The sequence below is a fragment of the Microtus pennsylvanicus genome, chromosome 8 (assembly GCF_037038515.1).
Source record: "Microtus pennsylvanicus isolate mMicPen1 chromosome 8, mMicPen1.hap1, whole genome shotgun sequence".
In the NCBI taxonomy this organism is placed as follows: Eukaryota; Metazoa; Chordata; class Mammalia; order Rodentia; family Cricetidae; genus Microtus; species Microtus pennsylvanicus.
The window spans coordinates 50,746,344-50,773,168 of NC_134586.1; the positions used below are offsets into that span (position 1 = coordinate 50,746,344).

Below are 26,825 nucleotides of genomic sequence, written 5' to 3' on the forward strand. Positions count from 1 at the left end.
GCCCCACAGCATCAAGGTTATTGTTTCTGATTTGTCAGCATCTCCATAGTCCGTTCTTTAAGATGGAATAAAATATTGGGTAGATTTTTTTCTGTTGTAAGTCACTGTTTTCTGTGTTCTCTTCTTGTAACTGTTGAGTGATAGAGTCTACCAGATCCATTACCTGTATTATTTTTTAAAAGAATTTATTTATTTTCTTATAATTCATCTGTATGTGTGCCTGTATATATTTATGGGTACCATGTATGTTCAGGTGCCTGAAGAAGCCAAAGAGGCTCGAGCCCAACTAGAGCTATATAGGTTGTTGTGAGTCATGATGTGGGTGTTGGTCCTAGGTTCTCTGCAAAGCAGTAAGCAGTCTTAACTGCTGAGCCATCTCTCCAGCCCTAATGCTGGATCTTTTTTATTACCATGGAATTCACAGACATTTCTCCAGTGCTATTGATATGGACTAGTTGATATATATGTATGTGTGTATGTATACATATGTATACAAAGAAAATATATATTACACATATACATATGCATACATGCATGCATTCATGCATACCTGTGTGTGCACACACATATTAGTTTGCACATTTTTTTTCCCTGTAAAATAAAAAGGCCAAAGAATTTTTAGGCAGGTACTTGGATTGAAATCTTGACTATTACTTAACCATTATAGTGACCCTATACAGGTTAGGTTAGTCTCTGACTTTCAGTGTTCCTTGTCTGTGGGATGAAAGTCCTAGATCGAGTGAAGTGCACCGTGAGTTTACTCGCTTCATTGTAAGATACTTACCAAAAGAGACTTATGATTCTTCCTGTTGTAAAGTTGTAAATTACTGATCTTTCTGTGATTGTTGAGAAATTCAGGCCCAAGGATTCCACAGTTAGAGTTTAGAAATACCTTCCCAAATGCTTTTAAAGCAAGAGCAGCAGGGCCCCTTGGGCAATTTCCTGCCCTTTATATGATCACCTAGGATCTTACTCAGTGGCTGCCAGGGTGTCTTCGTGCATCACTTCTCCTTCGTTATGTTTTGCATTAAATAATAACAGCCAACATTTCTGAGCACTTATCTTGAGCATTGTTCTGATTAACTTGCATATATTAACCCATCTAATCAACAACAGGCAAGAGCTTGGGCCTGGTAGTCTTCATCTTATAAATGAGGAATGATGTGGGAGTGTCATATATCAATCTGTTGATTTCATTGATTAAGTAATAAACAAACTGCTTGGGCTCATAGCTTAGAACAGAGGTGGGTGTAGTAAACAGAACAGAATGCTGGGAGGAAGAGGAAGTGAGGTAAGACGCCTCAGGCAGAGACACCATGCTCTCCTGGGCAGACACCGATGAAGCTCCGACCCAGGATGGACGTAGGCTAGAATCTTCCCGGTAAGACCGGTGCACACAGTTTATTAGAGATAGGTTGATCGGGATATCAGAATTAGCCAGTAAGGGCTAAAGCTAAAGGGCCAAGCAGAGTTTAAATGAATACAATTTGTGTGTTGTTATTTTGGGGCATAAGCTAGCAGGCGGCCGGGGTGCTGGGGACGCAGCTCCGCTGCTCCTATTACCACAGAGGAATGTTGGCTCAGCTGCCATCTTCTCATTTGATGGGGTTCAGGAAGATCCCTCAATTCTGTTTAGAGTTTAAGAACTTAGCCACAGGGGCTAATTATCTGGCTAATTAATTTCCTTATAGCATGCAAAGCAGGGACACTCTCAATGGAGACTGGCCAGAGGCTGGTTTGTTTTCAAAGGTAATTCCAAATGAAGACCCTGAACTTCCCATTGTTGTCGCCATCCCTCTATGCTCCTTCCCAGGCACTTGTGTCCTGCTCATTGTCACCACTGCTTTTCTCCTGATCTGACATGTTCTCAGGCTGCAGGAGGTGGCATGTCTCCACTGTCGCATCGAGTCCACATGGATAGGTCATCTTCTTATTTTTCTTACAATTAGGATTCCACTCAATCTCTTTATGAGGCGGTGCAGTTAAAGAGGCTGCTTCATTAGAGCCTGTTTTAAGCGAGCCAGCCTTTTATTTTACAACACTCATATTGAGACACATTGCGTTATATCTGTCTTTTCATTGACACCACCACATTTATTTGAGCTCAGTATGTCCAAAGTAATGTGACCAAGGTAGATTTATGAGGACTCATTTGCATCCAGAACAACATTGGCAAAACTAAAATATCACAGACACTAACTTTTGGCTTGCCACAGCCCACTTAGCATCTGCCTTCGTCACTGGGCCTGTAAAGAGAGGGAAATATATTTTCCTGGAGTTTACAGCTAATTCCTTGTTGCTATTCCACTGCTGTCGTTGCTGTTGAGAGCTGGAAATGAGGTTTAAGAGCCTCTTCATATCTAACAGCAGGAGCTTATGTGCAGGGAACAAAAAAAGGCAGCTTCCCACCTTCGTTTCATCCCGAGTGCAGAGTTCTCTTAGGGTTAGAGGACTCAAGCTCTTTATTTTTCCAGCAAGTTAGACCCAACTTAGTTGAGTCAATGCCTGGATTTGTTTATTCCCTCCCATGCTTCTTGTTAAAATAGATTGATTTTCATTGCACAAAACGTAAATGAATGCATTCCTTAAAACACTGAAAGTATAGATTGTCTTGTAACTTTTGTCACCACTGCTTTCCTGGTTTCCCCTCCCTGAGTTCATGGACCTTGTTAGCTGGGCCCCAGCCCTTCCTAGGATACTAGGGCAGGCATTACACATTGTTAAACACTGTAAAGTGTTGGGTCCTTTTCTGCAAGCTTCCTTTGATGTTTTTCTATGAATGAATGAATCTCTTAGGAGGAGGCTGCTTGACAGACTCTTCCCTTGTGCCAGGCAGCCCGGAGCAGGAAACGGCCCAGAGGCAGCTGCACTCAGTTACAAGGGACACTGTAACCATGGTTGCTGAACAAGAGGGCATGTTCTAGTCACAGCCTGCAACAGTTCAGGAACCCCCCATTTCAGGATGAAAAGGCCTTGGTGAATTTGGGGTAACCACCATGGGTAGCTACTGTAGAGAGTCATGCCTCTTGGTTGCATCAGACCTTGCAGAAACTGTCTTCAGTTAGGTCCAAATCAGAATAGACATTCTCTTTAGAGCAGTGGTTCCCAACCTCCCTAAGACACCCTTTAATACAGTCCCTGATGTTGTGGTGACCCCAACCTTAAAATTATTTTCATTGCTACTTCAGTGAGAATGACCCCCATAAGCTCATATATTTGAATACTTGTTTGTCAGTTGGTGGAACTGTTTGGGAAGGATTATCAAGTGTGGCCTTGTTGATAGAAATGTTTCACTGGGTGTGGGCTTTGAGGTTTTCAAAGACCACTGCCACGCTCATTGTGCTGTGTATCTGCTTCTTGTTTGTGGGTTGAGATGTGAGCTCTCAGATGTTCCTAGTGCTGCGCCTTTGCTCTGCTGTGTGATCATGGACTCCAGCCCTCTGAAACTATAAGCTCAATTCAACACTTTCTTTTCCAAGTTGCCTTGATCATGGTGTTTTGTTCCACCGACTTTGCCATCTCTTAGTTGACTAAATCAGGCTCTTCATAACGCTTTTTGATTAGTTAACACTGCTTCCCTATGTTGCAGCATTAGGGCTAATAAAAAAACTTCACTTTTCTTGCCTACTTGTAAACATGTTTTTATGGGTAGAGTAGACTGAGCTGATGATAGGGAAGCCATGATATGCATAGTAGACAACACTGGGTTCCAGTAAGCAACTGGGAGCAGTAACTGTGAGGAACAGAGGCAGCCGAGACCACAGCTGGGAAAGGTGAGAGGCGTGGTGCCAAGACTGTAGAAGGAAATGTTTCAGAAGGTGAGAGAGTGAGTGTCTGGCCACCAGAAGGGTCCCAGGGACCTGCCGAGCCCTAGGTGCTATAGACCCTGATACTTAAGATTCAAGGTCTTAATACAAGCTGGTGTTAGCTGAGGGTCTTAGCATCCTGGCCTTGAGAATTATAATACTGCTGTCATCTGCAGCTGGTGATGCTGGCTGCTGCTGGGCACTCTACTCTGCCTTTCTGTTCTCTGGATGAAGGGTCACTCAGAGTCAGGGCCCAGAGCAATAGGCCTCTGGCCCAAGCACCTGGAGCTGTTAGGTTCTCTGGAAATTAGAGCTTGGAGCTAGACATCTCTAGTTCTCAGAACTCCATACACATCTGAGTTTGTCCCAGCTCATGAATGGGCCATGGCATTGAACAACCTGGCCCAATACTGAGGAAACTGATTTGTGATTTCCTATTCATGATTTCTGTCTTGTATATTTATTTATTTATACAGTGCACTGCTTCATATGTGTACATGTCTGAAATCAAAGTGATATCCCAGTGAGTGCATTGTTCTGGTCTATGGTCTTACCACCTTGAGTGTGCGCAGTTAGTCAGAATCTATTTTTCTGTATTACTGGTTTTCTTTAGTTCTGGCAGTTTCTCTTTGCAATGTGCCATGGAGAATAATCTGTGTTAGTATGTTCATATATAATAGACTATATTATTCTCAAATGCTCAGTGGCTAATACATCAAAGATTTATTTATCATCTGTGTGACTTTTAGGCGCAGTAAACCCAAGGACAGGATTTCCCATGGAGTAACTCAGTCCAGGTTGCTTTTACTCTTCCATTTTATTAACTCTGTTTGTGGCTTCCAGGAGTTCTGGAGTGTCATGCATAGTCTATAAAAGTGTTGGCCCATTTGTTACAGGCCGGGGGAGTCCTGTGCAGGCACAGATATTTTACTTCTGGAGCAGGTGTTTCTTCTATTGCAGTGTCATTTCATACCAGTACACTTATGAATAAATTGAAAATCAGAGCTGAAAAGGTAGCGTAGCTGCTAAGGTTCTTACCACACAAGTCTGAGGACCTGAGTCTGATCTTTTGAACCCATGTAAAAAACATGCGTGTGGTAGTGCACACGTGTAAGCCTAGTGCCGTAGTGACAGCAGACTCCCTGATAGCTAACCTAGTGTTGTGGATGAGCTTTAGGCCAGTGGAGTTCCCAGATGAGGTGGACTGCTCCTGAATTATGCCATTCAGATTTCTGCAGGCACTCACGTGTACCCATATGAACACATGTAAGCCAAGATCCCTAGCCTAGGGAAGCTCACTCTTAGAGTGCTTTTCATTTTACAGGTGGGCAAATCTGCCTATAGCAAAGCCCATTTCATAATAATGTACTGAGTAACTCACTTAGTTTATTGACTACTATTCACAAAGGGGAAGTTAGAATGGTTTTGGGGGCATATTCCCACTGCTACACATTTGATGGAGGGTCAGGTGAGAAGCCATTGCGAGTTGGGACCAGCTGCCTTTTGGTCATATTATAACTGCTGTAGCCACTCCTATTTGGTGGTCATTTAGATCATTTTCTACCCCCCTTTTATTATGAAGAACAGTACTCAGAAGTATCGTGTGTGTATCTCAGATACATGTTGTATTAGTATAGACATGAAAAACAGACATGCCAGGGAGAGAATATAGGTATTCCAGTTTTCAAACATGTAATTAAATGATTCAGAAATGTAATTAAATGTGTTTTTGAGACATACCTCTCTGTGTTGCCAAAGTTAACTTTAGACCCGAGGCCCTCCAGCCTTAGCCTCTCAGGTGCTGGGATTCCAGACAAGTACCACTAGGAATGCTGTTAAGCTGTCCTTGAAGGTTTTTACTCCAGTTTTGTGTAGGCGGTAAGAGGGTAAGAGTACTGTCCTTTTTATAATACAAAGTGAGAACTTTCCTACTGTGTTTGATAAATGTTGTCCAGGTTCCGTTGCCAAGAATGTGTTGTCTAAAATGCCCGTTTAGTTTTCAAGGATGGAGCTCCACCCTTTACTTGGTTTTGAGTATGTATGGAATGTTATGATAGGACATGGTAATAGTGGTGGTCAGATGTGGAAATGGTAGGGAGACAAAAAATACATGTGAAATGAACTCAGTATTTTAATAAGAAAAGAGTACAAAAACGCATATCTCACTATGGCTTAAGCAGCGACAACTCAGCCTGTGCCCCTTGAGTGACATCTTCATTCCTTGGGAGGCTTTTCCTATGTGTTAGATTTCTAGTTTTCTAGCTTTATGGCATGTGCAGGCTCTTTCTAATATTCTCTTATGCGGTATTCCAGAGTAGGGCAGACTTCTGGGCAAAGTCAAGATGGTTTTCTATTCCATGAGGGGTTGTAGCTCACAGACTCTGACTCTGGGGGGCGCCTGGCTCAATGACATGCTTTCTTTGTTCTCCCCTATTGATTTTTTCCTTTTCCTCTGTGGTGCTATTGCAGTAGTCTCTACACCTCTAATTTGGAAACCCCAGGGCGAAGATGATTTCTTGGTCGTGTCATTTTTTTTTTCTATGTAGCTGTCTAATTTTGTGCTTTGAATTTTCCTGTGAATTTTTGCCTGCTTAGTCATTGTCTTCTCTTGGTTCTCTTTGTCCTTTTTCTCATTTTCATTTTTCTTCCATCTCTGCTCCCATGTTCCCATCGGCCCTGAAATCTTTGTGTTACTTTTCTTTTAAGCTTTATTTCCTCTTTCCCTCTGAGCGTAGACATGCCTTCTCTGTCAGAGGAAGGCAGAAGGGGATGGAGAAATGGGAAGGCCATTGTGAAAGTCCCACTCCAACTGGGTGACTGCTTACCCCAGGGGATTGGGAAATGGGGCAGAAAATAAGAATTAGCCCAGATTTTAGCCTACCCCTGGTACTATATGTGATCCTGGGCAAGTAACTTCTCCTTCTCAAGGTTTCTGATTATAGAGGAGGAAGATGGATCCCTGAGGATCCTTTGTACCTTGGGACCTCAATGTGAGATATAACACTGGACAATTCCTCAGCACAGGGTCAAGACAGCTCCTCTTGTCTTGAGTCAGTGCCACACTTTTTTTCTTTACTCTGGAAGGTCCATGTCAGTCAGGGCCCCACAACACAGCGCACAGTCCATCAGATCATTTACTGTTGACAAGGACAAAACTCAGTTCTGAAGGTTATTACAAGTGTTGGAAGGCAGAGGGGCTGGGGCTACTGAGCATGCTGAGTGCTTAGAGAGGAGAGAGTCTGGACCAGCATGTCATGACAGGGGAGATGGGGGAAGATGGTGGGAAAAGGGTAGCCAGAGGATCCTAGAGCTTCCTGAAGAGTCAGCTCTGCTGGAAACACTGCCACTCTGGGACACTTAAGCAAGGTCTGGCATCTTCTTCCCACTGGTTGATCCCCAAGCAGAATCTCAAAGGTATGCAGAAACCGATTAGCAGAGAAGCATGAAGAAAGGATCTGAGGGCAAGCAAGAAGAGTTCTTTCTCACTCTTCTTTCTTTTCTTCTGTTTTTTCCCCCTCAAGACTTGAGTTTCTGTATGTATCCTGGATGACCTGAAACTCCATAGAGCAGGCTGGCCTCGAACTCAGAGAGTTTTGTCTGGCTCTGCTTCGCAAGTGCTGGGATTAAAAGGCACTTGACACTACTGCCTGGTACCCATTTTATTTTTTTTTGTAGTTAATGGTCCAAAATACTAAACAGGAAACTAGAAATAATTCACAAGGTTTAACTAACTGATTTTTAGCATGTTATAATTCTAGTTTATTTTCATCCCTGTAAATTAAATTTTAGTGTAGATAGGAAAGCAAAAATATTCAGGAAGCCTCCAAAAATCTCAAACCATATCCTCTAGACAGCTTTCCTTGTGGATAAGGGGAGGCTCCATAACTGGCAGAAACAAGAGAAGGCCCTGGGTTTGTAAACTTCCTTTGTCATTTGCATTCCAGAGTTGGCGGACACTTTAGAACCTTGCTGACTTCTACACTGAAGATACTGTTGTAGTCCGTAGCACTTTTTATAGTATTCTTGTATTTCTCAGGACAGTGCTTGATTCTCCACCTCCCTCCTCCCAGCCTGCAGCAGCTGCATTTTTCCTGTCATGTGATGTCTGAACATTTCATGCAGGTTCTGTTTACAGTAGACTTTTGGTCTTTTGAAGAGTACAGCATCTTGCTCATCTCTACCCGACTCTGTATCACCAAGGAACCCCTGGGAAAATCGGAACGGAATACAAACACAGGGAACCAACCATGTTAGTCGAGCAGTAGCTGTGGTCACAGAGGCTTTTTTCCTGTTTACTCTTGCCTGTGATCTTAGCCTAGTGACTTACCATTGGGTTTTCTTATCTGCAAGATGGTTCTATAAAACACAGCTTTCACAGGTTGTGTTCTCGGTAAGTTCCGTCTACTGTAGCAGGCTCTATGAATGCTTGGACTTACCTTGTTTGTCCTACTAGCTCTTATGACTTACTTTGCCCTGTTTTTCTTCATCTGCATTTTGCTTCAGGACTTTTTACCTTACTTTCATTCTGTATGGCCTACTTTTCTGCTTCTTCCATGTCGGGCTGGCTGGTGGCTCCCTGGCTGGCTGGCCACAGGCATTTCCCTCTTTTTCTTTCTCATTCTCTTCTCTCTCAAGCGTACATTCCTCCTCCTACTTATTCTCTGTGCTGGCCAGCCCCACCTAGCCTTCTATTGCCTAGCTATTGGATGTTCAGCTTTTTATTAGACCAGTGAGGTGCCTTAGGCAGGCAAAGCGAAACAGATGTAACAAATCTTTCAGTTAAATAAATGTAGCATAAATAAATGCAGCATACTTTTACATAGTTAAAATAGTATTCTGCAATATAAGCAAATGTAACACATCTTTGCATAGTTAAAGTAATAGTCCACAGCAGTCTACAATAGTAATAACCCCAGAATCACAGTGTCTAATATCCACAGACATTACTGCATGTCCACAGGGGTTTAATCTTCACTGCATGTTTATTGTGAGCCACCTCTGGCATGAGTTTCTTTCACACTGCAGGCTGATAGATTGTTTTCTATTGTTGTTCCTCTTGAAGAGGTGTGGAGAGAACTAAGTTGAGGTGGGGGGTGGTAATCTAATGTTTCTTGGTTATGTCCCATATAATTTACACTCATGGATTTACTGGCTGGAGTTAGTGACATGGCCTCGTCTAATTTCAATCAAAGGAAGAAGTTTGAGAGTATTTGTGGGTTTGCACTAATAATAGTTACACATGTAGAGAGTATTACTTGACTTCATGACTCCTTCAGTCATTAGATTACATGAGCACACAGTGAAATGTCTAATACAGCACCAGTGCTCAATGATAGCAGGAAAATTATTATGAATAGCCAATGGTTTTAACCATACTGTTCACTATCCACTTGTTTAGCATTTTTTTTCTTATTCCCCGTAAAAATGCAGGAGGTAGTGGGTCTTGAAAGGACTTAGCAGAAATTCATACACGCACACTGATGGATACGTATATATATGCATGTACACATGTGTGTATGCAACGTGTGTTGGTGGACGTGTGGCTGTGCATATATATGTAGATGTAGGCGTGTAGGCCACAGGACAATCTTTAGATACTTTTTTTTTTTGTTTTGAGATGGGCTTTCTCTTTCACGTGGAACTTGCTAAGTAGTCTAGGTTGGATGAGACAGGCTCTCTCTCCCATTGGTCTGGTCTGGAACTTGCGAAGTAGGCTAGACTAGATGACTAGCAGCCATGGTTTCCACCCATCTCTACCTCCCTAACTCTAGGATTATAAGCACATGCTACCATGCCTAGCTTTATGTGGGCTTTGGGATTGAACTCCGGTTCTCATTCTTGTACAGCAAGCATTTTGCCAACTGAGCCATCTCCTTAACACAGCACAAATTCTTAAGAAGCGGAGATGGCTTAATGAAATTTAGACCTAGTCGGTGACCCTGCTCTTCCAAGGTTTTGGTTGAGCACAGTCAGCTGACACTTCTGTAAGAGGATTATTTTGTGAGGTGACAAGGCTGGGCATTAGCACAGGCCTTGCAAGTCTGCTCACTCTCTTGGTTTTCATTTAAGAGCAAGTGACTTTAAGCTGGCATTCATTTGGGTCAATGTAGAAGCAGTCAATATGTATTATATGTCTTTGATGCTGGTCTCTGGATCAATTGCAATTAGTTTGCAGCAGATTGCATTAACATATCTGAAATTAATAGAGCCAGTGGTCTAATGAAAAGGAATTGACCATGACCACACGGTGGGTGTTTTTAGTTTCTCTCAAATGTGCTTTTCAAACTATACTTTTTTTCTTCTTTGGTTAATGGCTTTAAATTGATATGTCAACATAGGCCTAATCTATTGATTCTTCCCATTTGCCTTTTAAAAGCAATCCCTGATAATGACATGCGTGTAACATTTAATGTTTTCTTTCATTAGGTGGCTTTTCCTAAATACCTTAAACTCATGTTTTTCTTGGAATCTTGTGTGGAATGCAACAGACTATTAAGCCCTTGAGTGTGTTCATTTATCAAATTGATGTCTTTTCAACTTCTATTGTTTCATTAAGACCTAGAAAGTCAGAAGTAAGATTAAGAAGTACTAAAATTAGATGGTGTGAGCATTGTTTGTCCTGCTATTTAGTTTTATTTAAGTATTATTAATTTTTAAAGAGTAATTATAGTCAATTTCAATATTAATGTTGTAAACAATATACATGTATATATAATATTAATATATGGATGGATGGGAGGAATGATCTTTAGGCTTGATCCATGTCAAAGCTTGAATACTTTACAAGTATGCATGGATTTTTTTGTTTATTTCACATTCCATGGGATGACTTTTATTTTTCTAGTTTAGAAGTAGTCAGCTTCTGAGAGTGGCACATTCTTTGTACTGGGGGCAAAGGGCAGGGTTTATTCCCTTGGTCATCTTGATGATTTATTTTGGTATTTTCCATTTGACAAGTAAGATATTCTCCCAAGAATGTCAGAAGGTTTAGAACACACTGCCTTAGAGCAGAAGCTCATCTGTCAGTGAGGGTCTAGAGGGGTATCCAGCCTTGTGACTCTGTGGTGTCACATTGTGATCCACAGATGTTTTGGGCCATGTTCATAGCTGTCCCGGGGAACATGTGGTCAGCAGGTCTCAGGTCAGACATATCTATGAGCTTTGTTGGGTCACCTGTTTGAAAGAGCTCATGAGTACTTCCTAGTTTGGAGGCTATAGGAAATGACATTTTAAGGACATTTCAGAGCTTCTGAAAGCAAATTAAGTTTCTGTCCAGATTCCTTAGGCCCCAGCAATGTGGTCAGGCTGACATTGTCTTGGACATTCATGGAGACCAGGGTAGAAGCTGGCAGGGGTCATTTATCAGGTGATTTTTCACACTCTGCCACTTTGAAATCCAGCTATGATTAAACTTTTAATTTGCGTTAATGGACAGTTATCGCCTATAAGTTCCTTAACACTATGACTCATGGATGTAAACATAACTAAATATATTCCTGTGTTCATTGAAAACAAGATTTATGGTTTTGGCTGTTAAGATTATTGGATAAAATACAAAGTAATTTACCCAAGGGTCATCTTGTTCTTTATAATCTTTTGATATGAATTACAAAGTAATTGATAGTGTATTTCGGAAAAAAAAAGCCTCACTTCTACTGAATTTTAAAGCAAGATTACATCATATCCAACTGCAGCTGAGCAGGGGTCTCATAATGAAGACTCTGTAGTCAGTGTTGGTTCTTGAGTAAGACCTTTCCCTTCAAAATATCTGTCTATTAAAAACTAAAGAAGTGCTGCAGGGAACTTTGAAGATTGTTCAGCCATTAAGAGCGTGCACTGCTCTGGCAGATGACCTGTGTTCAGTTCCCAGCATCCACATCAGGTGACTCACGAAGCCCTGTAACTTTGGTGTATCTGACACCCTTTGGCTCCCACGTGCACCTGCATGCACGTGGTGCACAGAAACTCACTCATACAGGCACACATACACATTTAGAAAAAAATCTTTATAAAGAAAAGCAAAGAAGTGGATTAGTCTGCTGCTTCATGACCTTACAGAGTTAAAACAATTTCCCTAAGATCTTTTTGAGTGTGATTAATAGTGCGTATTAGCCATTAAGATAATGCTTTGAACTTTCCCGTCTTGAGCCAGGTGAGAGAGTGGAGGCATAGCGGTACGGGTGGACCTTTAATGTTTTTCTAAAGTAACTTCTGTCTGAAAAGAATTGCCATCTCACAGGACACTACAGCAAAACAAAATGAAACCCCCAGTAGCGGTGCTGTGCATCCTTTGCCTGCCTACTTCCTCTAATGTTGACATCTGATGCAATTCTAGAACAATGCTAAAACCAGAAATTCGCACAGATGTCTTTCTATACCTAAGCTATTGAACTTTTTTTTTTAAAAAAAACACTTTTTTGAGTTTTTTAAAATAGCATCTGTTAAGAGTTTCACTATGACAGTCAAATTTTAAGATTATAATTACATCATTTTCCTCTTCCCTTTCCTCTCTATAAACTCTCTCATAAACCGTTCTCTCTCTCTCTCCTTCTCTGTCTGTCTGTCTGTCTGTCTGTCTGTCTGTCTCTCTTTCTGTTCTTGTTTTTTTTTTTGAGACAGGGTTTCTCTGTGTAACAGCCCTAGCTGTCCTGGAACTTGCTCTGCAGACCAGGCTAGCCTTGACCTCACAGAGATCCTACTGCTTCTGTCTCCTGAGTGCTGGGATTAGAGGTGTGAGCCACCACTGCCCAGCTTTTGCTCTAACTCATGGTGTTTTCCTCCATTAATTGTTTTTATATACACATATGCATATATAGTCCTAAACACAACCTGCTTAGTTTGGATAATGTTACATACATACATACATACATACATACATACATACATACATACATATATATATATATATATATATATATATATATATATATATATATATATATATATATATATCTTAAGGACTGACCATTTGGGAAGACTATCTCTCCAATGCTCAGCATTTCTTAATTGCCAGGAGTTCTTTGGGAACAATGTGACCTCTTGGGCTTTCTCCTCTCCACATTAGCCTGTCTATTGTTGCTATCTTTGTTCACTTCTTGTTTAGGCAGTTGTGTTAATGAGAATTTATGGGTGGCTGCAGCTTCTGACATTGTTAGGAGACACCATATTGTAGCAAATTCCTTTATCCTCTGGCGTTTACTGTCTTCTACACTGATCCCTAAGCTGTAGGTGAGGGAGTTGATCTGTAAATATATTTATTGGGACTGGACTCTGCAATTCATTTTGGTTATTTGTGGTTTTTCTGAAGAGGTCTTCTCACAAAAAGAAGTTTCCTTGATGAGGGATGAAGACTGCGCTTCTCTCTGGATGTAAGGATAAATATTTAGAATGTAGTTAGGAATTATGGTGCTTTAGTGAAGTGGTGGTTGTAGATTCTCCTCTGAGATTCATGGTTTCAGCAGCCCTGGATAGTTAAGATTTTCCCTCTTGTTGAGTGAGTCTTATAATTAGACGGCTGATGGTTGCCGCTGAAGCATGCGTGTTACTACTACACCCTTAGGGTTACCCTACCTGTTTGTTGTTGTGGTTTATAGGCATGGCATCATACTTAGGGAGGACTCTTGGATGCTTCCTTCCTTTGAAACCTTGTGTTGTATATTATGTGGTACCATGAAAGCTAGTCCTCAGGGAGGAGGCCTTCAGGTCAGTTCCACCTCAGGGGCCCCAGGTCCCTGTATCTGAAATGCATGGTGTCTTCAGCAATACAGACTTATCTTCCACCTCTGGGGCCAACCAAGGGTAATAGCCATGGCCTGCAATGTTTTGGGAGTCTCTTGGTCAACCCTGACTAACAACTCAAAAGGCTTTCTTATGCCTAGTGTAAAGGTTTTGTTAGCTGGTCTTTCGCTTTTAGAATGAGCATCATCAAACCAGATGAGTTTCTTTTAAACTATATAGGTATATATATATATATATATATATATATATATATATATATATATGTGTGTGTGTGTGTGTGTGTGTGTGTGTGTGTGTGTGTGTGTGTGTGTGGTGTGTGTGTATGTGTGTGTGTATGTATGTATGTATATGTATATATATACACACATATATGTATATATATTTATATGTATTACATTTTTTTCAGGCTGATAATAGTATGAAAATTTCCTGATAGATCACTTTATGACTTTTAAAATTCATATGTGTAATATATTTTGATCTTTACCCTTTATTACCCTCTCTTCTCTCCTTCCTTTCATCTTCCCAGCCAATACTGACTTCTTCTTCAACTTCCATGCATCCTTCTACGTAATTCTCTCCCTCTTTCCCCTACAGACACACACACACACACACACACACACACACACACACACACAGAGAGAGATAGAGATAGAGAGAGAGAGAGAGAGAGAGAGAGAGAGAGAGAGAGAGAGAAGAGAGAATGCAAGTCTGTGACCCAATGACCCAATGAGTTTAATAAGGGTTACTTAGAATGGTGATATCACCTATGAAAATGTTGATCTGTCCCAAACAATTATTAAATGCCTAGTCCTTAGGGTGGGATGATTAGCCCCTTCCTCACATGACAAAAAGGTGATTTGTGATTTGCCCAACCTTGTGCAAGTAATCGTAGCTGTACTTTTACCATTTTTTTAAAAAAATCTGCATTTGTTTTGTGTATATAACTTTTTTGATGTTTTCGATTAAAAAGGCATTGTGGAGGATTTACTTAGATTTGTGTCTTAAGCTGAGTGTTTCTCAGTTCTGGTTGATAGTACCTGTAAGACTGGCTATCTAGAACAAGTGTTCTTTTTCCTGTTCTTATTAAATATCCTTCTACCTCTCCCTAGGCTGGTCACTTAACCTCCAGAAGATGGCTGAACCTGCAGGAATACCAGAGCAAGAAGCTCATGTCCGAGCATGGAGTGAGAGTCCAGAGGTTCTTTGTCGCCAGCACTGCTAATGAGGCTCTGGAGGCAGCGAAGAGACTGAGTAAGCTGGTCCAGTGGATGAGTATTGGCCATCAGTGAGAGCTCAGGATGGGGCTTCCCACGTCTGTGCCTTTGCTACAGGTTACATGTCATCAGTGAGAGCTCAGGATGGGGCTTCCCACGTCTGTGCCTTTGCTACAGGTTACATGTCATCAGTGAGAGCTCAGGATGGGGCTTCCCACGCCTGTGCCTTTGCTACAGGTTACATGTCATCAGTGAGAGCTCAGGATGGGGCTTCCCATGTCTGTGCCTTTGCTACAGGTTACATGCTATCAGTGAGAGCTCAGGACGGGGTTTCCCACTTCTGTGCCATTGCCCCAGGTTGCACTGTCTGGGTGGGAATAGTGAATTGCTAAAGCAGAAGAACGCTTGAACAGGAAAACTTGATTCTTTCTTTTGAGATAGCAGGACATGGGGGTCACGTTGTAGGAATTTCTCTTAAGTGTTCCTTTGCACCCTCTTCTATCATCTGTGGCTTTGAGGTGGGAAGAAATAGGGCTCAGATGAGGCATGAGAGTGACATCCATCTAGAAGCCTCTTAAAAGATGGGGTGAGTGATTGGAGAACAAGGGGAGGCAGGCAGCAGTTTCCGATTGGTCTGTCATTCTCTTGAACTTGTGATCCTCCTCCTGAGAGCAAGTGCTGACATCACAGATGTTCTGGCAGAGCCTGGCTAAGGGCACAGTTTTAAAGCCCAACTATTTTGCCCTCCTTTTACCAGTTCTGACTGCTTAGGATGTCCTTCTCCTTTCTGTTCCTCTGGTTCCTCAGCTGTAGAGCAAAGCTGTGGTTTCTGCCATCACTGTCATCTCCTGGGCCTCACTCTTTGTAGGGACGGAAAGTCTCATCCATGTCTCTAGCTGTGGATGGAGAAGAATCAGGTCCTGCTATCTTCTTTCCACTGACGATTCTGTGTGGTGGCATAAAGAGTCTCTGATTGGCATTCAGGTTATAATATCCAGTATTAATAAAATGGGAGCCACATAGAATATTTAAAATTTCTAATTGTCTTTAAAAAGGAAAAAAAAGGTGATAGGTAAAATTAACTTTGATAATACATTATATTTAATATATCCAGCTAGCAGCATTTTATCATAAGACTAATATTAATGAATATTAGGATATTTTTTTCCTTTCCTTTCTCTTGTTTTTCCTTCTCTTTATTTCTTTTCTAAGATAAGGTTTCCTGTAGCCCAGGCTGGCCTTAAAATAATCCTATTGCTGAGGATGACCTTGAACTCCTTGCCTGTTTCTGCCTCCAGGCTGGTAAGATTATAGGCATGCTTCATTTTCCCTGGCTCATATGGTCTAGGACTCAAATCCAGAGCCTTGTATATCATGGTAGGTGAGTATTCCATTTCATATGAGTCTCATGTCAGAGGCTCAGACACTGTGACAGCTATATAGGACAGTGTGGGTCTGGACACTGCAAGGAGGGAGTTGCAAGGGCCAATAACCTTGGGGAACAGTTTTTTTTTCCTGCTAGGCCTGGAGGAGATCCCCACCCCCTCAATGACCTTGGGGACAGACTGGATAAAGGATGAGTATTTTTCCTGGAGGGGATGATTTTTGTTTTAGGGATTGAAAAACGAGAAACAAAAATTGTAGTAAAGTCAAGTTAGCTTTTGCTTTTGATTTTCCCTTTATTTCTTCAATGCAGGCCTGTGTACTAGTGTTGGGGCCACGCTGGAAGCCACTGATGGCTTCCGTGTCTCTAACCAGCTTAGACACAGCATAGCTAAGTGACAGCATGGCTTTCAGGTCTTCCTGAAGTTAGGAACTTAGTGAACCATCTAGCCTCCTACTCTTGGGCTTATCTTTTAGAAAAAGTTTATTTGGCCATTATTTCACAGTTGGAGATTCTAAACTATGCTTTTATGATAATTTTTGCTCTTGGGAAATTGACCATGTATTGTGTACTTATGTTTACAAGAAGGGAGAAAATGGACAATAGAGAGAGTTTAACAGGAAATAAAAATTAAATAATGAAAATAAACTTTTTAAAAAATTGAACTTTATTTTTGAGGGTTTTTCAAGAAATTCATCGTGTATGAAGGAACTGAGAATAGGAAAGGGATTAAGAAAACCAGACACGATGATGACAATGAACACAGCGCTGCTGTGCACATGAGTACTGTTTCCCTGTGAGCACCTGTGATGTCTTCACTGGTCCTGCTTGTTGCTAAATGAGAATTCAGAGAACTAATCACAAGCTCATTTGGGGTGGGGAGACAGCTCAGTCAGTCTGTAGAGTATTTACCTTGAAAGCATTAGGACCTGAGTTCAATTCCCTAAAGCCCACAGGACAAAGAGGGAGAAGGGCATCAGCAGTTCACCCCGTGACTGAACCAAGAGTCACACTCGGTGAGGAACTGTCTTACAAGCAATGTCTCGTCTAGTTCCTGACCTTAAGTTTTGTTGATCTGAGAGGAAGCTGATGACTTTGTGAAAGGAGATGCTACCAGTTCTAGAAGGTTTACAGGAAAACAAGCTGATAGTAAGAAAAAGGAAGTTAGGAGTCACTGTTACTGTGGCTGCCTGCAGAGAGCCCAGCCAAAGAATCTGGTGGAACGCCATGGTGTTCGGGTTCTTGCCACTACAAGATTGACAAGGAACCACAGACACACTTTCACCAAATATATTTGAGGGCAAGATTAAATAAAGCTGGATTATGTGTCTCCTTGACTGTGCTGGGATCTCCCATTTATATACATATATTATGGAAAGAAATTATATAAATATTAATATACTGACATATAGAAAGCATTTTATGGGTTTGTATTTTATCATCATCATTATCAGGGACATCTAATTTCAGGAGACTTACTACATCTAATTCCAGTCGTAATGTAAATTTGTGCACAGATCCGATGTCTATAAGTAGTGTCGTGTCACTCTTGTGATAGGAGAATTCATATATTAATGTATAATGTTTGTAAAGGTCTATTTACTTTTCTTAGATTCAGATGCTGTGTTAGCTTACCTTTCTCAGTGCTGTGACCAGATACCTGACCAGAAGCAACTGAAGGGAGCCAGTGTTTATTTTGGCTCAAAGTTTGAAAGAATACATTCTGTTGTGATGGGAGGCATGGCCGCAGGTGGCTTATGGGGAAAGAGTTTAATTTTCACAGGACAGGATGCAGAGAACAGGTGGGAAGTGAGGTCGGGCTATAAGACCTCAAGAGGTCTCCTTCCTCTTCTGAGCCTCTGCCTCCATAAGAAACACAACTTTCCAAAATAGTCCCATCAATTGGGGGCTTAGAATATGAGCCTGTGGGTGGTATTTTACATTTTAGCTACAGTGGATATTTTGAAATAAAATGATGTATTACAGAAAACTTTTTAAAAATGTTCCTTGATATTAGGTGTACCCGTGTTCTAATGAATCCCTACCCTACCATCTGTTTCTTTCTGAACAGATTGGGTATCGGAACCCTTAGTCTTGGCCATCTGTGGATCAGATCAGCTATGTTTGTAACTCTCCTGGACCAAACGGAGTATGTTACCTCTCAACTGCCCCAGATTTTCTTATTGTCCTTGTCCTCTGTCACGCCTCTCCTATCTTTCATATTTAGTCAGTAGCCAAAGCCTGTCAGTATTGAGTGTAGCATTTTTACTTTATTGATAAGGTAATGACAAGATAAGGTTAAAAGCGTGGCCAACATTGTCGGGCTAAGAATCAGCAGAGATGTGGTTTGCCCCCAGCTCTAAAAGATTTAATAGTGCCTCCATGCATTCCCTCTTTGCTGGCTTGATGGCAGCAGTCTAGGGAATGGTTTGTGGGTCAGCATGTTTAAAATTGAAAGCGAATATAAATAAAATTAGAAGGTTGTATTAACTTGATATGGCAGGTTCTTAGATACAGTTTATAAAACCTGTAATTTGGAAATACTTTCTTAATGATTCATTTCATTGTATCTCTTTGGGCAACAGAACATTTTGCTGTCTAGTTGTGGAAAGCTTGTCAACTTGAACATTTGTTAAAATGGGCAATGTATAGCTATTGTGTATGAAGTGCAGTTTATAATGATAAGAGATCGATTGAATGAGATCCTCATTTTCTTGCACTAAAATAGATTTATATCTGATTGAGAGAATAAATGTAGTTTGGCAAATGAAGATTTTAGTATATGGATGGTTCTCACGAAGCAGTTTATAGTGTCTAAGTATGCGTTAAAGAAGGAAGATTAGGCTGAGAAACAGCTCCGTTGACGACAGGTTCATTCAAGCCTGGTGAGCTGAGGACCCTAGGACTCACATGTTAGAAGTAGAGAACCGACTCCCTCACATTGTCCTCTGTCCTCTGCTCGTAATTCTCTCTCACCACACACACAGTAAACATCTTCAGGTGCCCTAATCAGGCGTGTTGCTGCATGCCTTCTTTTAATATGAAGTAAATTTCATAAATGCAACCCACAGATTGCAAGAGAACATCTATTATGTACAGAACGGATCTGTGTATTGCCTTTCAGTTCTCTTTGAGGTCCACCCAGGACTGTCAGTATAACTCAGAAGTACTTGAATATAAACACAGATGAAACTTCTTGGACTACCTTTCCATTTTGGGATTATCTATAATTTGTTAATTATGTCCATCGCATGGACAGAAACTCTCAAATTTCAATAAGCAGGAAAAAGTATATTTTAAAAAACTCCAGGTTTTTTTTTAAATCAGGAAAGAGGATTGAAATATAAATGGACAGATTAATCTTCTGTGAGGTACTGACATTCCCTCCTAAGATGCAGATGGAGCTCTCACTGGAATTGGATAGCTTGGGTTGCTTTCAGCTATAGCCTGTTTCCATTCATCAATATGAGAACTTAACTCTTGGTTTTATATGATTCCTTCCTGAAGCCTGGCAGATTACTTACACCATTAAGAAATTCTGCTTCTTGTCTTAAGGGGGCTGCTACCCATCAACACTGATTGACAGCTACTGTTAATCCTGTAGACAATTAAATACAGCAGCCTCCCGGACTGTTGAGGCTTTGCCATGTGATGGTGTGTGATTAACATCTTTCTTTATATTGAGACGATCTTTTTACTTACAGTGATAGTCAAGGAGAGCTTTGATTTCTGTGAAGTAAATCCCTTTCCATTATTTTGACCCATGAATCAGCAATGCAAAGATGCCCTTTCAGTTCCATGTTCTATGTGTTACACCAAAGCTCATGCTGGTCTGCTTTCTAGGACTCACTGTGCTGGGAACATAATGGGGGTTTCTGTGCTGATTCAGTTATCTTTCTGGCAGCTAGTGGGCCCCTTGATGTTTTAACAGTTTCTACACCTGGTTCTCCCTTCCTTCTACTTCTTTCTTTCCTCTGCTCTTTTTTTTTTTATATGTAGTGTTTAGGCTCAAACCTGGGCTTGCATGAATGCTAGGCCAGCATTGTAGTTATTCACCTATATCCCCAGCCCATAGAGTCAACTTCTCTTGCTTGCTGCTAGTAATCCTGACTCATCCAGGTACAAAGTGCTCATCATAGATCATAAGCATGGAAGTGCACCAGAGACATTGTTGTGGTGCAGGCAATTTTCACTTGCTAAATCTTAATTGTCTATGTACCCTAAAAGAGTCCCTGAGTTGAGATTAATGGTTGGCCCTAATTGATGTTTATGGAAACACTTCTATTCATCATGCCTTTAATAATATTTCCCATTATATGTATTTTTGCAAAGAATTCTCTTTTCTAAAATGTTCTCTTTTCCCGAATCTTCAACTATAGATGGTATTCTCCTTGGAATACTTCAGGTTAGGAATGTCTTATTCAGTAACCGTCTTTTGCCCCTGAACAGAAGCAGCAGGAGAGCTGCAGAGCCCTGGCTGGATCGGACAGGCTTTGAGGAGGCAGGCCTAGGAGAGTGGACATGGAGCTTCCTTTGAGGCTCCTTAGAAACCAATGGGAACACTGCTTTGAAAGCCATAGCTTCAGCTTCAGTTCGGCAATGCATGAAAGCAACACATTTGAAACAACAAAGTAGGAGCAGGAAGGTCAGCTCCTCGTCTTCACTATGTGCCTGTCTTCCTGTCAAATATTTGAATCCCTTCTTTCATGTAATACTCATTTAAACCAAAGGAAAAGTATCAGGAGATTTCTGTTTACCCTTCAGTGTGTCTCTGCTACTAGTGTGCCTTTGATGGAGTTAGGTATTAACTTTGTTTTTAAAACTTCCTCATTGGCAATGAATAGGAAACTATGTTCCATGTGGCCTTATCTCCAGAACCTCAGCAGCCATTATCCTTGGGTCAAATTACTTCATTTGTGAACTGTAGTTTCGAGTATTCATAGAACATCTGAAATAGTTGAAAATAATGAAAACTTTGCTTGGATTAAATGGCACAGGGGCTCGTTTAGGATTCTTCTGATTGTTTTGACTTTTAAAAAAACTTTAGATACATAAATATTTAATAATTTTCAAAGGGCTATGTTTATTGTTAATCTTGGAAAATAGAGAAAAGTGAAAAACTGAAAATCTTTTTATTCCAATTATTTAAAGGAAACTTGTATTACTATTAACATTTCTTTTACTTTTTCTTATTTATTTATTGCTTTCTTCAGTATTTTGTTTTACCTATATGCTTAAATAATGTAATTGCAATGTGATGAATTTGCTTATAAGGTTAGGAAGCACAAATAGTTTTAAAAATCTGTGTTATAATATGATTATCACCCAAATAATTTGTTTTTTTTTCTTAAAAATATTATTCCCACCAGTACATAATAATCTCTAGATTGAGTATGCTAGTTCCCATTGTGTTTTTTCGTTTCAGTGTTTGCATATCAAGGAACGCTTGTTTCTTTAGCACATATACTGCCCAGTTTTAGTAGCTCAGGATAGTAAAATGGTTCCTTTGCAGAGTCCCCCTGTGATCTTCTTGTGCTGCCCCAGCAAAATATACTGCCTTCATCTTTTCACTCTGCCATCTTCATCAAGTGGCTTCCAGAGATGACCTAGGAAACTTGCCATGACAGCCACTCAGAGGGAAGAGGCATGTAGGGCTGGAAGTAAAGATTTGCTCGAACTGCATACCTCACTTTCACCTAATTCCATTGTCCAAGACTAGTCATATGGTCCTAGCTGCGAGATAATGTCTAACCCTTGCCGGCCTAGGGCTCCATGTAGACCAGGTTGGCCTTGAAGGCAAAAATATCTTCCTTCCTCTGCCCCCCAAATGCTGGGATTAAAGGTGTGCTCCACCACAGCTGGCCTAGTATTTAGACTTAAATTCTTCCTTTTTCTTTTTCTCCTCTTCCTTCTTCATTTTGCATTTGTTTATTTGTGTGAGTGTGTGTGTGTGCCTGCGCATGCACACACCAGGGCACTTATGTGGTGGATGGAGAACAACTTATAGGAACAAGCTCTTCTTTCATTGTTTGGGCTCTGGGGGTCAAACATAGATCATCAGGCTTATAGACAAGCACCCTGACCTCCTTGGTCTGGTTTTTAGACTCATGAGAGAGTATTTACCTCTTTGATTTGAGGCTGAATGTGATACTGGGCCACATAGTCAGGGTGCTCATCTCCCTCTACTTTCCTGGTCATTTCCACACACAGTTTACTTGGGTATAAAATTGAGAGTGATAATATGTACTTGAAGGATGCTTGAGATTAAGGAATAAGAAAAGTGAGTGCATGCCTCACATCAATGAGGGACTGACAAAATTCCTTTCCTTTTTCTTCCTTTTTAGACTGAGCCAAACCAGTGTTTTGAGCTTTCATCAGAGGAATATAATAGCTACTAACAACACCAATGCAAAATAAGAAAAAGATTTCTCAGTGCTTTTGTGATAATAGCTAAGTGTTAAACTCTTATTTACTTTCTCAGATGACTTGATATTGAACATACTATTACTCATATATATTGTTGGTAGTTTCTAGGAAGATGGTGGTATATGAAGTCCAAAGCTGCATAATTTTGAAAGAAAATGAAAATTGTCCTTGCCTTTGCATTGCTACAGAATAAATATTTCCTGAAGAATTACGCTTTTAAGATGCTCTGCTGTTCTCCAAGGTGGTTATTAGAGACACTGACAGTGTTTAACATGCTCGTGAATAGCACTAACTCTCCACCTCAGTTTCCTAGGTTATCTTACAAAAATAGAAACTCGGGAAATAAATGAGAAGCTATAAAAGAACGATGCCACTTTATCTGCCTCAGAATGAAAATTGACGTGTAAACAACCTGCCTCGATTATGTATTTTTTTTCTTCAGTGTGGAACAAACTAAGATGCTTGGGAGACTGTTATTTCTCTCAAATTAAATGTGAACCCAGTATTGGATTTTTCTTTTGTCTTTAGCCTTTTATTTGAGCGAATGTAATAGTCACTTCTGTATGAGGAAAAAGAAACACAGATGGGGCGTAGCTAACGGGAAAATAACACTCGAAGTACTCAATATGCAAAGTGAGACTTTTCAGTGACTTCAGCTGCTGCATGGGTTGAAGAAGCAGCTGCGGATAAATGCATCTTTTCTTAATAAGATACTTGTCGATTAGCGTCATAAACAGGTGAAAGGTTAGTAGGACACTGTTGTTCAGACTTCCTTTTGTCTTCCTGTGTGAACCACTGTGGTACACTGGGTGGACACTGTGCACAGCATGACAGAGGTTGCCTTTCCCAACTCATCACCCTTTGTACTTTGTGTGATGCTCACTGCGTATCCACAGCTGTGTTCTTGTCGTCTTTGTTAATGTTTTTTTTCTCTACAGTGTGACTTCTCCCCCTTCTTATTGAGAAGCGTAAACACCAACACAAGCACAAAATCTTTGATCTACCGTGGTGTCCTACCTGCAGGATACGCTAGTGCTCTGGTGACACAGGTGTGGGAGTAACCTACCGATACCTGATCTGACTTAACCCGCTCATGAGATAGACCACTTGTATGACGAGTGTGATTTCTTATACATTGAGGCTAACCTTGGCATTGGGCCTGCTTTCTGTTCTGAGACAGTTTCTCCATCCTTCCTAAGATTGCCTTGACTCTGTTATCCTCCTGCCTCTACCTCCTGAGTGCTGACATTAGAGGTGTATATCTCCACACTCAACTATGGAATCTCAGCTAGTTCTCCTTAGGAAGGAATATGATAGCTCTTTTTGTTTGTTTATTGTTTGTTTTTTGAGGCAGGGTTTCTCTGTGTAGCTTTGGAGCCTATCCTGGAACTCACTCTGTAGACCAGGTGTCCTTGAAGTCAGAGATCTGCCTGCCCCTGCCTCTTGAGTGCTGGGATTAAAGGCATGCTTCACGTCAGCTAGGACCTAGGAACATGTACTAATCCATCGGTTCACACTGCGTTTAACTGAAGAGGAAGAAGGGAAGAACAGAGCAACAAGTGTTGGACCTGAGTTTGCAGACAGATGGCTAGTTCAAGGCTTCCTTTCTTCCAGGGTTGAAGCCATTCCCACCCCTTTTCTTTGAGACAGAACTTTACCAATAGTCTTGGCTGACCTTGAACTTGTAGTGATCCTCTTGCCTCTGACTCCTGAGTGCCGGGATGGCCCACTTTCCATTCCAGGTACCTTGACTGTCATACAAGGTTCAAAGGTGATGAATGATTGGAAACTTGAGTAAAAGAGCAAACCATACAGCCCTGCATCTGCAGTTAAAAGCTGAAGTGTGTGACTCCTCTAATGTACACACAATGCTGTTTCTTTTATGCACTTGGGTATATACTTAACCTTTGTTTAATGGGGAAGGCAAAACTAAGGGAGCAGCATCCTTAGGACAATGGTGGGAGATACCATGGCAGTGCTGTGGGCTGCTGCTAGCCCTGGTGGGCTGTGCTTCAGAGGATCTCCTCATGCTGGTCCTCACATCACATCACACTAAATAGCCTTGGCCAAAATGTAGCAGTTGTTAGAACAATTGATCCTGCTTAGATAAAAACAGCTCATCTCTTATTGGAGTCTGATGTTTGTTCTTATTGTATATAACTTTGTATCTGGTTTAGAACTCTCTTATTTAGACAAAAGGTGAGCCACAGCCACGTGGCAATAACAGATTAATAAAAATGAGTTAAGTAAGGTGTAAGCTAAAGCTAATGGGCTAAGCAGTGATTTAATACAGTTTCTGTGTGTTTATTTTGGGAGTCTGGGTGACCAGGATGAACAAGCGACCTCCTTACTACAGATTTAGGTCTGCATTTGAACTGCTACTTTGATTTTGAATGTTTTCATGTTCTTTTGGGGGGAAGGAATGGCCTTTTTAGACTCTGCGTATTATCGGTCTCATTTCTCGTTGACTAACACAGAGGGTGTGTGCATCAAGGTCAGACTCCCCAGATCATTTGGGGATGTCGGGTGAATAACATGGAGGTCCTGTTCACTGAGGTCCCCTTAGTAGTGAGGTAATCCCATCTCTTTATGTAGGCAATGCTACACAACACTCTTGGTACCTTAAATGATACACTTGGTATATGTGTTGGCTAGGCTTATGTCACCGTCACACAAGCTAGGGTTATACGAACGGAAGGAACCTCAGCTGAGAAAATGCCTCCAGAAGATCAGCTATAAAGCATCTTATCAATTAGGGATTGGTGGGGAAGGCCGAACCTATTGTGTGTAATATCATTTCTGGGTTTTATAAGGAATTAGGTTAAGTGAGCCATAGGGAGCAGGCCAGTAAGCAGCACTCCTCCGTGACTTCTGCACCAGTTCGTGGCTCCAGATTCCTGCCCTGTTTGACTTCCTGTCCTGACTTCCTTCAGTAATGAACAGTGGTATGGAAGTGTAAGTGAAATAAACGTTTCTCTCCCCAACTTGCTTTTTGTTAATGGTGTTTCATCTCAGCAGCAGAAACCCTAAGATAATATTTTTGGCTAAGATTTCTTTCTGAAATGGGGACTAACAAAGTGGGTATATTATAAGTAAGTATAGGAGAGATTGAAATGAAACTGTCTTTTGAGTTCTGAGCAGTAAGTTCCCTTCCCTTCTGCAGTAGGACATTGAAGTTTCTAGGCCTGCTCTCACACCGCCTTCATTTCTGTCATGTGCTGTGTTTTGCAGCTCACGGTACTTGCTACTGAGAAGCATATACCCGTGGAAGGTATAACTGGTAAAACTGGTCTGTTTCTGCAGACATTCGTCCTGCTACTTACCAGGCTGAGGTCTCAGGCAAGTGTCTTAAATTCCATGCCCTGTCTTTTCTATCTGCGTAAGTAACTTGGACTGATGTGTGTGTTTGGAGACTTGAATGTCTTCTTTATATTAACCTACATCTTCTTCTGTTAGCACAGTTAGACCAGTGTTGAGGATCCGAGACTCTATCCGTTTTCTCACTGGATGTCGGATGTTCTGTTTTTATTTCTGTTGTTATTTAGATGCAGATTTTCTGCTGTACTTCCTTGATTTGCACGACTGAGTATTTAGTTATGCGGAGAACAGGAAGTCACTGTCCTGGTAAACTGACTCTGAAGGGTCACTTATGATTCAGTTCCATTACTTAGCTTTTATGGTTTATTAGAATAATCTACATTTATTAGAATAATCTACATAGATATTAACCTCTGCTTGATAAGTTCTTGAAAAGAACTTTGATAATCTGAAATGCAATTGCTTTTCAAGTTCAAGTCCATTAAAAATAAGATCTGACTCAGTTTCCACTTGTTGTGCACTGTCAGAGTCTGCTGTCTCTGTGATGGCCTTCTGTCTGTTGCCCTCTCCTCTCTCAAGTCCTTGGCTTCCTTGTGTGCTTCAGCTTCCTGTATTCTGTTCCTGTGCTCTTGATTTATTCAAACTCTGAGATCATCCTTTCTCTGAGATGGGAAGAAAGGCTCTGGACAGACAGACTGGGAGAGCTAAACAGCCCCTTGGGGGTACTTCTTGTTCTCTACTACCGAGACTGACAAAGGATCAATAAACAGGCAGCGCTGAGCGTATTCTGCATGCTTCCTGGAAAAGTGGCCTGTGCTCAATGGCTGAAGAGCAGAGAAGGCTTTTTTTTTCCCAGTAGGCAGGTCTCTGTAGTTGCAAATACTTTCTATAAATTCTTTCCTTTTATTATTATTATTATTTGTTTAAGGAACATTC

At 41.1% G+C, this 26,825-nt stretch overlaps 1 protein-coding gene across 1 annotated transcript in view; it reads left to right on the top strand.

The window, feature by feature from the left end:
- Suclg2 (succinate-CoA ligase GDP-forming subunit beta) overlaps nucleotides 1-26,825 on the top strand; it is a 271,761-nt gene that overhangs the window by 48,947 nt on the left and 195,989 nt on the right. The window contains exon 2 of the mRNA XM_075983395.1: nucleotides 14,657-14,798. Coding sequence (XP_075839510.1) covers nucleotides 14,657-14,798 — 142 coding nt within the window. The remainder of the gene's footprint in view (nucleotides 1-14,656; nucleotides 14,799-26,825) is intronic.